The following is a 17,281-nucleotide window of genomic DNA, read 5'->3' on the forward strand; positions in this document are numbered from 1 at the left end:
GCCGCATCCGAGCGCTCAGTGTGGCCCCTAACCCTTTCTAGTGCCTCTCTCCTCGGCCTCAGGGACTTTCCGCACACGCACTCCTGTGCACGTGGCGATGAGCTCCCGAGGGAGTTTCCTCCCCAAGCAGCACTCTCCTCCCTGGTGCTCTATTCTGAACACTTGCGATGCTTTGGTCTCCCCAGCTGTCTCTCCAACTCACGGAGCCCATTGGCTTCCAGCTGGGTTTCCCCTTCCTGCATCACAGCCTGAAAACTTTCCCAGAGCAGTAAGCTAGCGCGTGGTGTGGGGCTCACTTCCTTCGTTTCCCATCTCTTGCGGGGGGTGGGTGTCAACAGTCCTTCACTGCGTAGTGTTTTGAAAGTAATTATCTTAAAAATCATTGTTTCATATTATTTGTCCTTTTGGGGGGTTGTTTTAGGTGGGAGAGCAAACTGGTCCCCATTGCTTGTGCAGAGTAGGGTGTATAGAGTACCCCTGGCCTCTGCCCACTACAGGCTGGTAGCAGCCTCTCCCTCCTTCCCAGGTTTGACAGTCAAAAATGTCTCCACATGTTCTCAAATGTTCCTTGGGGGTCAAGGCTGCCCCCAGTTGAGAAGCATTGATAAGGAGCAATGAGATCTAGACCGCCTCTGAGCCTAAATGACTATGATCCTACATCTGTAGGCACAATGTGGCTTGTCTGAAAATCATAACTATCTCACCCATCACACCAGCTTCCCCTTGTGCTTCTGTCTTAGTGCTGGGCCTCCAGGTGCCCAGAGCAGAAAATTGGGAGTCACCTGGCCTGTTCCTCCCCTTGTCCCCATCCTGTCCCATACTGACCCCCGATGAGCTTGTCCAATCTCAGGGCTTTAACTGCCATCCCTAAGCCGACAACTTCCAGACTCACTCTTTCCCTGCCCTCCAGATCCTTCTGTGCTCCCCAGACAGCCACAATGAGATGTCTCCAGGCATCTCCCAAATATGAATTCCATCTCCACATCTGGGACCCCTCCCCTTCCTGGGAGAGGTCAATTCCACCTTCTGGTTACTCAAGCGGAAACCAAACACATCCTCGGCTCCACTCTGTCTCATAGCCATTCCAATGAGTACATTCTTTTTTTTTTTTAATTAATTAATTAATTTTAATTGGAGGCTAATTACAATATTGTAGTGGTTTTGCCATACATTGACATGAATCAGCCATAGGTATACATGCGTTCCCCATCCTGAACCCCCCTCCCACATGCCTCCCCTTCCCATCCCTCTGGGTCATCTCAGTGCACCAACCCTGAGCACCCTGTCTCAAGTATCGAACCTGGACTGGTGATCTATTTCACATATGATAATATACACGTTTCAATGCTATTCTCTCAAATCATCCCACCCTCGCCTTCTCCCACAGAGTCCAAAAGACTGTTCTTTACATCTCTGTCTCTTTTGCTGTCTCGCATATAGGGTCATCGTTACCATCTTTCTAAATTCCATATACATGTGTTAGTATACTGTATTGGTGCTTTCCTTCTGACTTACTTCACTCTGTATAATAGGCTCCAGTTTCATCCACCTCATTAGAACTGATTGGTGAGGAGAAAAGGGAAGCCTCTTTCCCTGTTGGTGGGAATACAAACTAGTACAGCCAGTATTCAGAACAGGGGGGAGATTCCTTAAAAAAATGGAAATAGAACTGCCATACCACCCAGCAATCCCACAGCTGGGCATACACACCGAGGAAACCAATGAGTAAATTCTGTTGGCTCCTCCTTCAGGACATTCAAAATCTGGCCACTTCTCACTGTTCCACCTGGTCCAGGCCATCATCATTTCTCCTCTGGATTACTGGTGTGGTCTTTAGACTCCCTCCCTTGCCCCCAGCAGCTTGTTTTCAGTATGGCAGCATAGTGGCCCAGCCCAAACCAGCTCACACACCTCTGCTCAAAATCCTGCAGTGTCCACCCCTCAGCCAAGTCTCTGCAGTGACCTTCCAGGGACCTCAATCTCTTGCCCATTACCCCTCGGGCCTCATAGCTCTCCCTGCGTTGCTCTCTGCCATTCCTCAGGAAGCGAGACGCTCCCCTGCCGAGGGTCCTCGCACCCGCTCTCCCTTCGCCTTCGCTCTTGCTCAGAATGCCGTTCTTCCAGACGCTGCCATGACTTGCTCCCTCATCTCCTTCGGGTTTTCCCTCAAGTGTTACCTTCCTGGGGGATCCTCCCTAACTACCCAGTGAAACCTCACCTACTACATTCCACGTCGCCCACTGCAACCTGGGCACCTTCCTAGCCTTAATCTTTCCATATAAGAGTCATTCAGCTGTGTCCAACTCTTAGAGACCCCATGGACTATAGCTCACCAGGCTCCTCTGTCCATGGGATTCTCCAGGAAAGAATACTGGAGTGGGTTGCCATTCCCTTCTCCAGGGGATCTTCCTGACCCATGTTTTGAACCTGCATCTCCCTCATTGCCATAGCACTTATGGAAATCCATTATATATATATTTTATGTGTTTATGTGACATGCTTATTGACACTTTATTTTCAGCCCACTCCTGATAGGTCTGTTTTATAGACAACTCCAGCACACTGAGCAGTCCCTGGCATGGGGCGGTGGGGGGGCTTGCACGGAATCTGCAGAGAATGGAAGAATAATAGCAGCTGCAAGAACCAAGGCGACAGGCACACACAGAGTGCCCATTCTGAGGCAGGCACGCTGCTCACAAGCTGATGCCAAAGTGTGTCACGATTCCTATCTTAAAGGAAAGGAAACTGAAGTCCAGAGATACCTAGAAACATGTCCAAGCTGTAAAATCAGTGAACTATGACTCCACGAAGCCTGATTCCTAACCTTGACCCCACTCTGTGCTCACTACTTCAACCTATGGCTTGTTTAAGGGTACTGGCCCCTACATGACCCTCTCGGGATCCAGCCCAGCTTTTCTTGTTCCCAGTCGGGCTTTCCTCCCTTCTGGGATCCTGGATTTAAGAACTTCCTTTTGTGTTTGAATTTCTCTTTCCACCAGCGCAAGGGGTTTGGGGCGAGGAGGTGACTCCAAAACGCAGCAAGTCCTGGCAGTGGTTCCAGGACAAGAGCTCCTATCTTTCAATTTTGCTATACAAGAATTTTCATAATAAAATGCAAAAAGAGTAAATGATATCTGTAAAACCATTTTGTAAACCACTGTAGCCCATGGAACTCCTTCTACGACATTCAGGTCAAAAAGATGTCATTCTTATGTAATTAATCAAATGATATCTGAATTAGTCCAGGATTTATGGAAAATGTTTAAAAATCAAAAGAACTCACTATTTAAAGGTGACAGCAGCTGCAATGTATGGTTGTGTCACAGGCCCATCATCATTCTACAAGTTGCCCAGGGGAGCAAGGAACCCCAAGGAAGGCTCCAGCACCTGGATTCCCAGGGGGGAAGGCCCAGCGTGGGGATGCAGCTGTCCAGAGCAGCACAATCCAATGGAAAAATACAACGTAAGCCACAAGTATAATTTCAAATGTTTTAGTAGCTACATTAAAAAAGAAAAAGAACTTATTTTGAACAGTATATTTGTGTTTATCCCAACAGATCCAAAGTAGCAGCATTCACCACGATCAGAAACCGCTGCCACAGTACGTTTACGTGCTTTTTGTACTAAGTCTTCAAAATCTCGTGCGTAGCTTGTACTAACAGCACGCCTGCTCTAGCTACATTTCAAGGGCTCAGTTGTCATATGAGGCTTGGTGGCTGAAGGTTGGACAGCTTTCAGGTGGGTTAGACTGAGGCTGGAGGGGAGTGGGAGAGCCCACCATCCTAATTTCCTGAGACTCGTGTGTGTGTGTGTGTGTGTGTGGTGTTTGTGTGTGCTTGTGTGTGCGCACACGTGAATGTGTGCATGCAGCTAGCTCTGGGCGATGCTTCATGGCCAGCTAGGCTTTTCTGCAATGTCCCCAGGGGCAGCGTTCCCTGCCTATCCCTGCCAGGCTGCACTGGGCTGAACTCGAGCAGCAGTTCCAGCCTCCTGCGTATCCCTGTTGTCTGGTCTGCAGCCTGCTTTTCTCACTTGGAGCCACCAAATGCCACTTGCCCTTCAAGGGTTAATCACCCCCCAGTCTGGTGTCCTGCAGCCGGCTCTTGGCCTTGGCTGTACACTTACCCCTGGGCAGCAGCCTGCTCCTCTTTAGATGCCTGGTGGGGCAGAAAGGCATGGTGCAAGAACCGGCCGGGCTGTGGGGGCAGGACGGCAGCAACCAAGCTCGCCCAGGAACAGATGCCAGGCACACCAGGTCCCAGCCTCCTGACTGCCTGTGCGCTCTGCCCGAGAACTGGGGACCAGGCACTTTTAGCCTGTCCTGGGGAACTTCTGCACTTCTCAGTGCCTCAAAGCCGGGACTGTCCCAGGTTGGGAGGGGTGAGGAGGAACTGTGGGCTCCTGCAGGGGTGGGCCTCCAGTTGGTATTGGTACTGAGTCCGGGCCTGTCTGGGGGGTCTACGGTGGAAACCCCTGGGCAGGTCCCAAGTGCCTGCCACCCTGCATGCTTCCTTCCTGGTTTCTGGGACTGACAGCGCAGGCCTGGACCCCCAGCCCCACCAGTTCTGTGCCTCCTGGTCTTCCTCTCTAAGTGGAGCCTCCGACCTCCTCTCCTGGTTGGTGGAGATTCAGTGAATACATGGGAGAAGGCTGAGAAAACCTAAGTGCTTACTGGTTCACATAACCCTTCTACGCTTCCATTCCTTCATCAGCAAGATGAGGCCAATGGCTAGACCTGCCTTGGGACATTCTGGTGAGGACTGAATGAGGCAATGAGGCCAGGGGCTGGGCAGGACCCTGCATGCACTTCCTAAGTGCTGTCATACCCTCTGTCTTCCCTGTGTGATGACAGGGCAGCTGGAGCTGTCCAGTGGCCCAGGGCCACCAGGCGGGGAAATGTCCAGTAGGATTTGGATTTAGCAGTTTTGGATTCTTTCCATGAATCAGATGCCACCCCTTAGGCTGCATCCCTGATCCTGGAGGCAGAGAGCCTGAGACAGCCTTCTTGCCAGGCCTGGCTGCCTCTCCTGTATCGCTCAGTCCTCCAGGGCACAGTGTCAGGATCTGGACCAGCAGCTCTGAAGACACCATCCTAAAGAGCCGGGACAGGCAGCAGCATGAAACTGGTGAGGGCACAGGGCAAGAGGCTGCACTTGAGTTGATGCCACCTGTTTATCTGCCCATCTCTCCTAAACGTCTACCTATAACTGAACTGAACTGATCCTCTCCTAAGGCTTCCCTGGTGGCTCAGATGGTAAAGAATCGCCTGCAATGCAGGAGACCTGGGTTTGATCCCTGGGTTGGGAAGATTCCCTGGAGAAGGGAATGACTACCCACTCCAGTGTTCTGGCCTGGAGAAGTCCACGGACAGAAGCTTGGCAGGCCACAGCCCATTGGGTAGCAAAGAGTCGGACATGACTGAGCAACTTTCACTTTCATCCTCTCCTATAGGTACCTATCCGTCCATCCATTCACCCATCCCTTCAACAAAGACCAGCAGCCAATTAAAAGCAAAGCACATCGGCTTAAAACTCCTCGGAGAGCCTACTGTTCCTGGAATAAAATCCATCTCTGATGTGGTCCTGTGCCTCCAGGTCCCCTGACCACATCTCCTCCCTCTTGCCCACCCTTTTACTGCCATCAGCCATCCTGGGCCCTTTTCGCTTCCTCAAGCTCGTCCTCTTCCAAATGGAACCTCTCAGTTTCAGGTTCTTAGTTTCTGGCAGGGCTGCCCCCTCCTCTCACCTTCAGACCTCAGCTTAAACATCAGTTAGAGAAAACCCCCCTAGGTGGGAATTTTTGTCAAGTAACTGCTCCTCCTAACAAATGACATTCCCACTCTTTCCTCTGTATAATGTAGCACAGAGGAAACTTAGCTTCTTTATTTATATATTTGTTTATTGTGTCTCTGCTAAAGGCATTTAAATTTCATGAGAGATCTTGCCTCCCTTGACCTCCCAGAATAGCCTGGAAAGGGGCGGGAGTGCAGTGACAGGCAGTGGTCACTGTGGCGACATATGGAGGGCTCTGTGCAAGTGATAGGCAGTCCCTCCTGACAGAACACCCAAGTTTTACTGGGTGTTTATCTCATGCTAGGCACTGTTTTAAGAGCTTTGCATAGCTCAGCTTCATGTCCTCAGGACAATTCTAGAAAGCAGTACAATTAGGATATCCATTTTACAGATGCGAAAACAGAGGCTGGGGGAGGTTGAGCAATTTGGCTGAGGTCACAAAACTCATTGGAATGGCGCTTCCCAACTGGTCAGCAAGGGGAAATGACTTGCCAGTTGGTCTTCTAAAGTGTTGGCCATTCACAAAGAGCTCTTGGAGGTTAAGGATCTGAACCCTGGCAGTCTGGCTGCAGTCTGTCCTCCTGGTCCCAATCGCTGTGCTGGCCAGCCTCCAAGATGGCCCTCATTGAACCCTGCTTCCTGGTATTCACCCTCTTGGACAATCACCCCCTTGCATGTGGTCGGGACCTAGTATCTTTGAACAGAACAGGGCAAAAAGCAACAGGATGTCATCTATGTGGCTGGTGTCTGTGAGCCCTCCACTGCCCCAGCCCTCAGTGGGGGATGTGAGGAGGCTGATATCCACCTCTGCATTGCTGGCCAGCTTATTTTATTGTCATAGATGCAGAGAGAAAAAGGGAGAAAGGGCAGGTGGGGAGGGGAGAGTAGAAAGAATGTTGGGCAGTCGTCTGACACAGGGCTCGAAGAAAGTAGGGGAAAGCTTGTCTTGGGACCTAAATGTGGGCCCCAAGACACCTCTGAGTTTGTGGGGAAAGAAGCCACCCAGCAAAAGCGGATATGGAAGAGGACTGCTGGAAACACAGGAGTGAAGCCTGGGTAGTCTGGCATCTGCCTGTCAGATGCTCCTGCCAAGCAAACGAAATCTCCCTGCGTTTCTGTTGTCACAGTGACAGCAGGGCCCAAGGTCTCACAAACGCTCACCCTCCCTCCCCATCCTGCTCTATCCCCAGCAGAGCACTGCAGTGGGCGCCCCAGCTGTTACTGACTGTCCCTGGGGAGGAGAGCTTGCTGGGGGCTGGGAGATTGGACGGCAGACGCTCCAGGAGGGGAGGAACAGAGACTTCAGGTCTCCATGATTCCTTCAGGGCTCTCTGGAGTCTGTGACTTGGGGTTGCTACAACGCACCAGGAGGAGAAAGGATGCAAATCCCAGGGCAGGTCCTCAGTGTGCACAAAGCTCCATGCATGTAATATCTACCTGGGCCCCTGTGCTGTTTTCTGAGAAGGATCCTGTGAATAGAGAAAGCTTGCTCAAGCAGACGGGGGATGTGCAGGCACCCTGTTCCAGCACAGACTGCTGGCATCCATGCCACTGCGCCGGGGCACGTGAGAACCCTGCCCTGGCCTCTCCCTCCCTGGGTCTGCGCTGGTTGAGAAGGCTCTGTTTTTAATCCCAGATAGTGAAACCCCTGAACAGAGTGCCCTGGGTGCCCGGCTTCCTCCAGGCCCCTGGATATTCCACATTAGGGCCAGAGCAGGCAAGGAAATGGCAAGGAAATAGCTGACACCTTGAACAAGTGTGTCCCCTCACCCCAGTCATGGGCAGAGAATTAGAGCCCCCAGCCCAAGCAGTCAGCATGTAGTGGACCCCCTGCAGGCTCCCCACAGCCCAAGCCCTGTAATTTGCGGGGCTCTGGGCCCCGACTCTGAGTTTTCCACTGCGCCTCTTGATGAACTGCAACCAAAAGTAAAATTCTAACTCGCCTGAAAATGACAGTGGCCACAGCAGCACCCAGCGTGCTGGGAACTCAAAACGCCCCAACGGCAGGCAACAGCAGAACCCAGTGCAACAGCGTCAGGGGATGGCTTAGGAAAGTGGGTACAGAAACCAGAAGGACTCACATGTAGCCATTAAAAAACGAGTGTTTAAGGAAGATTTTTAAAGAAATAGAAAGCAGTTCTACCTCACAGGCTAAATCTGGAGGATGCAGCCTCTGGGACACAAGGGAAGTCTCAGATTCCGAGAAAGGCCTCCTGACTTCTAAGAAGGACCTCACCAAAAGTCCTCTCTTTTCGAGGCGGGTGACCTGCTTGTCTGTCTCTGGGATGTTTGGTGGTCACGTGACCATGGGACCAGCCAGCAACGCTAACTGAAAGGCCAAGGAGGGTGGGGGAAGGAGGGGCCCACGTTCCTGCTGACTTGGCCAAGTCCCTGAATCGCTCAGCCGGGAGCTGCGTACCTCAGGGCTTCCCGATCTGTGAGAATAACACATCTCTTTTGATTTAAGCTCATTAGGAAGGTTTTTCTGCTCCTTGCACTGGAAAGTATCCCAGTCCAGAAATGAGACTCCCCAGACAGCCCTTCACTGCTGCACCAGCTTCCCCAGGAGCTGACAGGGAGGGCAGGTCTGGGGCCAGCCGGGGACCCTGGTGGACCCACAGCCGGGGTCCAAGGGAAAACTCAGAAGGTACATGACAACATTCAACATCTTTGATAGAAATTCTATGTTAAGTAGGAATAGATGGATCCTTCCTCAACATGGATGTACCCAAAGCCAACACTGGGAGAGATGCTAGCGCATTCCCATCAAGGTCAGCCACAAAACAAGCCTGCCCACATCACCAGTTATTACCATCTCATGGAAGTATCTGCCAGTGCAGTTAGAGAGTGAACATGACGCTATTAAAGCAGGAGGGGAGGGTATTATCTTATTATCATTGCTATTAGGTCAGTGATATGCAAAATCACTACAAGCAATACACAATTCAGTAAGGTAGCCAGATACAAAATATACAGAAACCACAATCTACTTATAAATTAGAAGAAAGAAATGCACACCATCCATAGAGTAGAAAAACTCAGAGATACCAGTTCCCCCTAATTTAGTCCATAAATTTAACACAGTAAAGTACGAATAGCATTTCTTTTAAATTAGACAAATTGATTCAAAAGTTCATAAGCAAAAACAGCAAATGCATTTTCGTAAAAAAGAATAAGGAAGTCATACCAGCCCTACCAATTATTAAAACAGAGTAAAGTATACCGCAATAATAATTAGAACAGCATGATACTGCAAAACATCAACAGAGATAGACTCAAATGTACTTGAGAGTTTGGAACAGAATTAAGAAGTTATTTCAAATGGGCAAGGACAAGACGGATTATTTAATAAACAAAATAGGGACAATATTTCCCTATTGGATAGCCACCTGAAGAAAAAACGTCACGTTGGATACTTACAGCACATCTCAAAACAAAATAAGAAATCATGATGGATCAATGATTTAAAGATTAAAAATGAAACCACAAAAGTACCAGGATCAACTGTGGGAGAAGTTTTGTATAACCTCAAAGTGGGAGAGGCCTTTCTAATACTACCCCAAATCCAGAGCCCATGAAAAAAACTTCACTACAGGAAAGTTTAAAATATTTCCAAGGCAAAGAAAAGAAAGTGAAATGACAAAGGACAAAAGGAGAGGAAAGGGATAGATATTTATCACATGTGATGATTTGCAGGTTATTATTTTTTTCTAATGAGGATGCACTGTACCCGGAATGTCCTCTGCTAGATACCGTTAAGTGAAAAAAGCAAAAAGACAAGTAACACAGGGTCGTTTTTGTAAAGGAAGGGAAGCAAGGAGGGAGAACAGAGACGTGCGGGTTTGTACAGAATATCGCTGGAAAGAGACAAAGACAGTGGGAGCTGCAGTCGTTTTGGGGGAGAGTTTTGCAGGGAGACTGGCTTTGGCCTTCTGATACTTGAACCATGATATTTGAAACACTTGATGAAAACAGAATTTAATATAAAGTGGCAAGTGAAAGAAACCTCCCATCACGCGTGGGTGCTGGGCTGCAGACTGCGCATAGTGGGAAACAGGTTGGGTGCTGGGCACCCTGCCACCTTGGAGTCACTCAGAGCCAGATGGCCAGCTCACCAAGGGGTGGGAGCTCACAGCTGGACACACTGACCCGGGGCAGACAATAAGAAAGTCAACAACTTTCTTCATTGTAATGAATGGTAATATGGAATTTCCTACAGCCTCTTTGTGCTACATAATTTGATAACAGCCCTTCACCCCCATATTCACTGGGGATTCACTCCAAGACACCCAGCGAGCGGATGCCTGAAACTGTGGATAGCATCGAACCCCATACGGATGATGTTTTTCTATATATACATATCTGTGATAAAGTGCACTTTATAAATTAGGCCCAGTAAGAGATTAGTAGGGCTTCCCCGGTGGCACTTGTGGTAGAGAACCTGGCTGCCAATGCAGGAGACGTAAGAAATGCAGGTCCGATCCCTGGGTCAGGAAGGTCCCCTACAGGAGGGCATGGCAGTCCACTCCAGTATTCATGCCTGGAGAAATCCATGGACAGAGGAGCCTAACAGGCTATGGTCCAGAGTGTCACAGAGTCGGAAATGACTGAAGCTACTTGGCTCGACACAAGAGATTAACAATGAACAATAAAACAGAACAATTATAACAATATACTGGGATAAAAGTTATGTGAATGTGATACCTCGACAGCCTAATGACCGCGTGGGCTGCTAAGTATATGTAACATTGAGTAGCTGGGTTTATGTATATACGGAGCCATTAGACAAAAGGATTAACCTCCCGGGGGGCAGAGCAGGATGGCACAAGATTTCAGACTGATACTCAGAGTGGTGTGCAATTTAAACATATGTATTTTATTTCTGGGATTTTCCATGTAATGTATTTTCACCCTGCAGTTGGCTGTGAGTAACTGAAACCGCAGAGAATGACACCAGGGGAAGCAAAACCGCTGACTGGGGGGCACTGCCATATCTATCAAAATTTTCAATGACTCAGCAGTCCATTCCTAGGGGGTTTATCCTTCAGATAGATTTGCACACGTGCCTAAGGAGACAGTGAGAATAACAGGGTAACAGCCCAGCTGTCCATCAGGTTAAATATATAATGTGCTGGTTAAATAAACGACGTACATCCCAAAAAAGAAGCGGGTGGAACTATGTGATACAAGACGATACGTTATTATGTGGAAAAAGCAAAATACAGCATCAAGCACATGCTGCCAACTGTGTGAGAGCGATGTGGGCACGCAGGGTGGGGTGTGTGTCGTGCTCCATCTCTGGAAGGACAAGGACTCAGGGAACCAGGCAGCTTCAGGAGAGGAGGCAAAGGGCTCAGGAATAGGAGGCTTCAGCTCAGTTCAGTTCAGTCACTCAGTCATGTCCGACTCTTTGCGACCCCATGGACTGCAGCACACCAGGCCTCCCTGTCCATCACCAACTCCCGGAGTTCACCCAAACTCATGTCCATAGGAGGCTTACTTCTCGCTACAGGCTCTTTGAAGTGTTTGTATGTGTGTTATTGTGTGCGTGTGTTATTGTATGTGTTAGTGAGTATATGTGTTATTGTGTGTATGTTCTCACGGGCACAGATTACTTTCTTGAATAAACACAGCTTCTGTTCACGGTTAAGGGAGGTGGTAGCTCCTGGTTTGGCCCTGGAGCAGTCAGACCTGCCCTGTGCTTGGAGTACTTTTAATTTAGAAAAATGTCCCAAATGTCCTCCAATTGGTTTGCACTCCGTTCCCCTTCTGTCACCCATCCCCTCAGCAGAGTTTCATTTCTCAAAACCAGTGTCTCCCTGGGAAATCTTTTGTGGTTCTGGGGATGTTTGGGTTTTTAGGGAATCCGTGTTGACCTTGCTTGGGGTAGCACCCTGTGGGAAAACCGGGGCTGTGATTTTTCTCACAGGGACAATTGCAGAAGTGAAGGAAGAGCATGGGGCCAGCTGGGGAATGCTTGGGTCTGGCCAGAGTGTTCCCTCTGAAATACGAAGCAGGTCTCTCCCTTCTCTGGTAAAATTTCCACATCACTGCCTCTCTCCTTTATCTCCAGGAAACGTCCCTGCCCACTGCTTCCCTCTGGGGCTCCTCTGTGATGAGCTGAGGGGTCTCTTCAGCCCAGCCTCATATGACTCCTTGTATCAGTGGCCCCTCAGGCACTCCATCCTATTTCTTGTCCCAGGATATGCCACGTGCTCCGTGCCTCGTCTGTGCACACGCTGTTCCCTCCTCTTGGGATGCCGATCCCATTTTGTCCACCTGGTAAACTCCTACTCGTTCATCAAAACCCAGCTCAAGTGCACCTTCCCTGTTTGCCCCTCACCCACCTCCAGTTTCCCTTATCCCCGTCCCTCTTCCACAAAATGTGCGTTACAGGCCCACCACGTGCCAGGCACCGTCATGTGCTGGGGACACAGCAGTGACGCGGGTCCTGCCTCTTGGATATGCAGCCTGGCTGCGGGGGCGGGGGGCGGGAGGGACAGGCGTCAACCATTACCACAAAAGCAAACTGCACCTTCAGAGCATGAAGGAGTCCAGAAGGGAAGTCGGAGGTGAAGGGTGGGAATGGGGGCGGGCGTGTGGGGGCAAGACCACACTTTGAGAACTGTATCCCCAGGGCCACCTTCCACCCAACAGCTCAGCTCGCCGGGCTCAGGGCCTGGCCTGATGTGGCTCCTCTTGTCTCCTGATCTCCCAGGAAACCCAGAACAGGACTGGAAACACCACTGATTGTAAGGGCAATGTCCCCGCACCAGCCCACGCACCATTTAAAAATAACTTATGCATAGAAAAAAAAAAAAGCCAAAAATAGCAACATACGAAAATGGAATATGCCAACTGTCAGATGAGGAGGAGGTTCTGAACTGTTCCAAGGTGGGGGCTGCAGAGGAGAGTGGATCTGGCACTTTCAAGTGGGGGAAAAATTGCGATTTATGCTCAGTGACGTGGAGGGAAAATTGGCTTACTTCATTATTCTAAAGAAGGAAACGGGAACTAACCTTTATGAAGTGCATGCTCCGCCCCCGCTTCCTTGGTTAGTACCCAGGAAGAGGGATTAATTTCTACAACGTTGCAAACATCAGCTGCAGAGAGAAAACAGGGCCTCCTGCAGCTCTGCCAGTCCTGCCTTGCCCACACGGCTGGCGCTTGCAAAGGTGGGCACCCCTCCAAGGCACTTTAGGAAGTTGCTGCTCTGATCACATCACCATCCACACTATGTGCAGGAGAAGCTGAGGCCGGCGGCTTGGCTTCCCAAGCCCAGTGTGTGTGTGTGTTAGCCGCTCAGCCGTGTCTGACTCTTTGCAACCCCATGGACCGTAGCCCATCGGGCTCCTCTGTCCCTTGAATTCTCCAGGCGAGAATACTGGAGTGGGTTACCATTCCCTTCTCCAGGGGATCTTCCCTACCCAGGGATCAAACCCGTGTCAGCTGAATTACAGGCAGATTCTTTACTGTTAGAGCCACCAGCGAAGCCCCTCCCAAGGCCCAGGATCTAGTAAATAGTGGAAACTCGATTTGCATCCAAGACTCTCCTCAGTCTCCTCCCAGTCCCAGCTTCCCAACCTCCCAGCTCTCCTCCAAGACTTCTTGGTGTCTGAGATGCATCCCCCTGCACCACTCCTGACACTGAACAGAAAGCTTTGTCCAGGTGGGCCTGTGGACATTGGTTAAATGTCTGCAGCACTCTGGGCTAGCAGCAGCTGTCTTTAAACTACAGGGAACTGGTGTCTTGATACTTCACGTTACCGCTGAGAATGTTTCCCCCTAACACAGTGTGTCTCAGCCTGCCTTCCCCAAAACCAAAGTCAGAGACTAGCAGTGGGCTTGGGAAACAGGGCAGGAAATGAAATGGGGAGTGTGAGATGGTGAGGGCCACTGTTTGGGGGCCTGGGGCCTCCATCCTGCTGGCATGGTTAGTGCAGCCTCCTGAAGTTGGATCAGAATTGCCAGCCGGGGACACAAGCAGAGCAGGAACCCAAGGGTTGCAGTCACCACGGGTCATGGATGGGCCCAGGGATGTCAGCATCCCTCTCCCACACCCCACCCACTCACCTTCTCTGCAGGACTTGACTGATGCAGGAAATCTCGGGCGGGCTGGGTGTGGCCTGGCCAGCATGTGTACAGAGGCCCTTTCTTTCAATGAGGCAACAGATAGTCCTCGAGGCCCTACTGTGTGGCTGGCACAGGAGTGGGGTGGAGGGAGTGCCCTGGGGGAAGAGGAGGGCAAGGCCCTGGCCCCCCGGAGCGTACTCTTGGTGGGGATGGACAAAGGATGAGGGAGCGAACCGAGGAGGGAGGGGTGCAAATGGGGCGACTGCCACAAAGATGGGGTGGCCTTGTTAGGCGAAGCTCACTGACTGAAACCGCCCACCCTGGCCAGGCACCACAGTAACCATCTGCATGAGCTGTTTACCACAGGAGGTCCTGGTAAGGAACAGGGAACTGATAAGCCTCCACCAACCAGAAGAGTTCGGGAAAGGTCAATAGGAGACACCACCTATCTGACCACCTCCCAGAATCCGTCTCTCTGGCATCCATCTTGGCTGAGTGATGCGTGCACCACCAGAAAGGACTCCGAGTCAGAATGATTGGCTAAAGACAACCCGGAAACTAATCCCATCACCATAAAACCCAAGCCATGTGGCAGAGCTGCTCTCCTGGGTTTCCTTACCTGCTGCTCTCCACCCGGGTGCCCTTTCCCAATAAAATCTCTTGCTTTGTCAGCACATGTGTCTTCTCCGACAATTCTTTTCCGAGTGTTAGACAAGAGCCCAGTTTTGGGCCCTGGAAGGGGTCCCCCTTCCTGCAACAGGCTTGATACTTAAACAAGGGGTCAGGAAGAGCCAGTCTTAGGGGTCCTTAAGCTCAGAACTAAATGACTACACGGGCTGGTCCTGGCATGGAGGGAAGGGCGGTAGGCAGCAGGTGCCAAGCTGGGAAAACTCCCGAGATCCTCTGTGTACCTTATTGCACCCAGGAGGGCGAGAGTGGGTCCAGAAGTGGGAAGGATGGCAGATTTCCGGGGGAGAAGCACTGGTGTGAGCGAAGGGGGTGACAACGTCTGGGTTCAGGATCTGTCTTGGTCTCGGTGGTGATCTGGAGGAAGTGTGAGAACGAGGCTAGGTAGGCTTCTGGGGTTCCAAGCCCTCCCACCCTCGGGGCATAAGTAGAGCCTAGGCAGGTACTATCTTCCCTGCTAGCTCAGCTGGTAAAGAATCCACCTGCAATGCAGGAGACCCTGGCTTGATTCCTGGGTCATGGAGACCCGCTGGAGAAGGGACAGTCTACCCACTCTCATATTCTTGGGCTTCCCTGGTGGCTCAGAGGGTACAGAATCTGGCTGAAATGAGGGAGACCTGGGTTTGACCCCTGGATTGGGAAGACCACCTGGAGAAGAGAACAGCTACCCAATCCAGTATTCTGGCCTGGAGAATTCCATGGACAGAGGCGCCTGGCAGGCTACAGTCCATGGGATCGCCAAGAGTCAGACACGACTGAGCGACTTTCAGTCAGGTACTGAACTCCTTGCTGGGGCAGGGTCGGGGTGGGGGGTGCAGTGTCCTAAGTCCCACTACACCCTGCTCTCTGTCTCCAGAAACTGCACAGTTAGACTAATTAAAATCACTTTGGGAGACTTCCCTTGTGGCTCAGTGGTAAAGAATCCGCCTGGCAATGCGATTCTAACCCTGATCCGGGAATATCCCACATGTCACAAAGCAACTAAACCCATGCATCACAACTATTGAGCCTGTGCTCTAGAGTCTGAGAACCGCAAGTACTGAGCCCTCGAGCCCTTGAGCTGTGCTCTGCACCGAGAAGCTCCTGCAGTGAGAAGCTCCTGCAGTGAGAAGCTGGCATGCTGCAACTAGAGAGGAGCCCCCACTCACCACAACTAGAGAGCACGGTGCCGCAAGGAAAATCCAGCACGGGACAAAAAAAATTAATTCAATTTCTTTTTTGAAAATTACTTTGTAATTGCAAGCATCAATTTAAAAAAATGGCACGGCATCCCCTCTCACTCCTCTCCCAAATGATCCCCACCTTTGGCTCGAGCCCAGCTGCTTGAAAAGCACAGACCCAGGATACCTGCCCTGAGCCCCTTTTCCTGGCTGTGTGCTCCTGGTGACCAGGCGCCCCAGCCTGGCACCATGGGGAACAGCCTGGGGCCTGATGCAGGGGCTGACGCTATCCAAGGACCCGGCCCACATTCTTATCATTGACACCAGTCTGTGCCCGTTGGCAGCCAGCCTGTGCCCACAGCCCCACTCCTCCCGCCACCAGGGGGAGTTCTCGTTTGTCCCCTGGTGCTTGAGAACCGCTGCCTGATGGACAGTCTCGAATCCTATCCTGAACAACCTACCAGACACCATGCTAGGGACCGGGGACACAGAGACGAAGCCCTGGACCTCAGGGAGTCAAGGGCAAGCGGGCCAGCCACAGACTGGGAAGCAGCCCGAGAAGCCAAACGAGCAACAAGGACATCCGCTCTTTCCTTCAGAGTCTGGGAGAATGCACCGTCTCTGCGCGTTATCATGGAGATGCTCGTAAACCCCTTCCCCTGTTCTGCATCACAAAATCTCCCCATCACAGGAATTCTTCCAGCCGCCGGGAGAAACCTGGCTGGAGCCTGAGTTACGTTGGAGCACTTGCAGGAGTGGGGGACGGGGTGTCCCTACCTTTTCTGCCTCCACCAAAGGTGGGTTCAGCCTCCTCCCCAAGGCCGGGGTGGAGGCAGCCACCACAGTGATAGCTAAGGAGAAGGGCTGAGTGAGGAGACTGGGGCTGAGGAAAGAGACCTGCCCGACAGCAATGCAGTGCCCCGGGGGCCTATGGGACTCCCACGCAGCACTTCATAACTCGGTCCAACCTTCCCAGTTCCTTTCTGCTCCGCGCATCAGTCATGTGGACATTTGTTGAGGCACAAACTCTGTGTTGGGCACATGAGAAATCCTTTGCTTTGATATAGACACCATGGATCTCTGATGCTCTTTTCCTTTCAGCATGGGTTCCCCAGAATGTGGGCCCACCTTCAGCAGATGTATGAGACCTCAGGGCTTTAGCTAACGTTCTCCCGAAACTCTTCTTCAACCAAATTCTTCAGATTCCTTAAAAAACAACGTTCTGTTAAAAAAAAAAAAAATTGCCTCCTTCCTGGAGGCCAGTTATAAACAATCAGAAAAGTAAGAAGTCCTGGTGATGCCAGGGTGGAAGTTTAACAAGTTCACTGTTACTGGGTTTGATCCCCGGGTTAGGAAGATCCCCTGAGGAGGGCATGGCAACCCCCTCCAGTATTCTTGCCTGGAGAATCCCCGTGGACAGAGGAGCCTGGCGGGCTACAGTCCTCGGGGTCGCAGAGTCGGACAGGACTGACTGAGCACCGCACAGCACAGCTGTTACCCAGCACCACTCCCCAACACAACTCCAGCAGGCAGCCACTCACATGGTACTCTAAGTGCCTGGAACCCTCT

General features: G+C 51.2%; 1 protein-coding gene across 8 annotated transcripts in view; it reads right to left on the reverse strand.

The window, feature by feature from the left end:
* The window catches only part of ARHGAP22 (Rho GTPase activating protein 22), a 179,542-nt gene that overhangs the window by 41,354 nt on the left and 120,907 nt on the right, over positions 1 to 17,281 (reverse strand). The window contains exon 1 of one of the 8 annotated variants that reach the window (XM_024986887.2): positions 4,126 to 4,497. The exons of the other annotated variants lie outside the window; for them this stretch is intronic. Within the exon in view, the coding sequence (XP_024842655.1) occupies positions 4,126 to 4,177 (52 nt within the window). The 5' untranslated portion in view covers positions 4,178 to 4,497. Of the gene's footprint in view, positions 1 to 4,125; positions 4,498 to 17,281 lie in introns of those variants that run through there. 8 annotated transcript variants of the gene reach the window in all.

Source organism: Bos taurus, chromosome 28 (assembly GCF_002263795.3).
Source record: "Bos taurus isolate L1 Dominette 01449 registration number 42190680 breed Hereford chromosome 28, ARS-UCD2.0, whole genome shotgun sequence".
Classification (NCBI taxonomy): Eukaryota; Metazoa; Chordata; class Mammalia; order Artiodactyla; family Bovidae; genus Bos; species Bos taurus.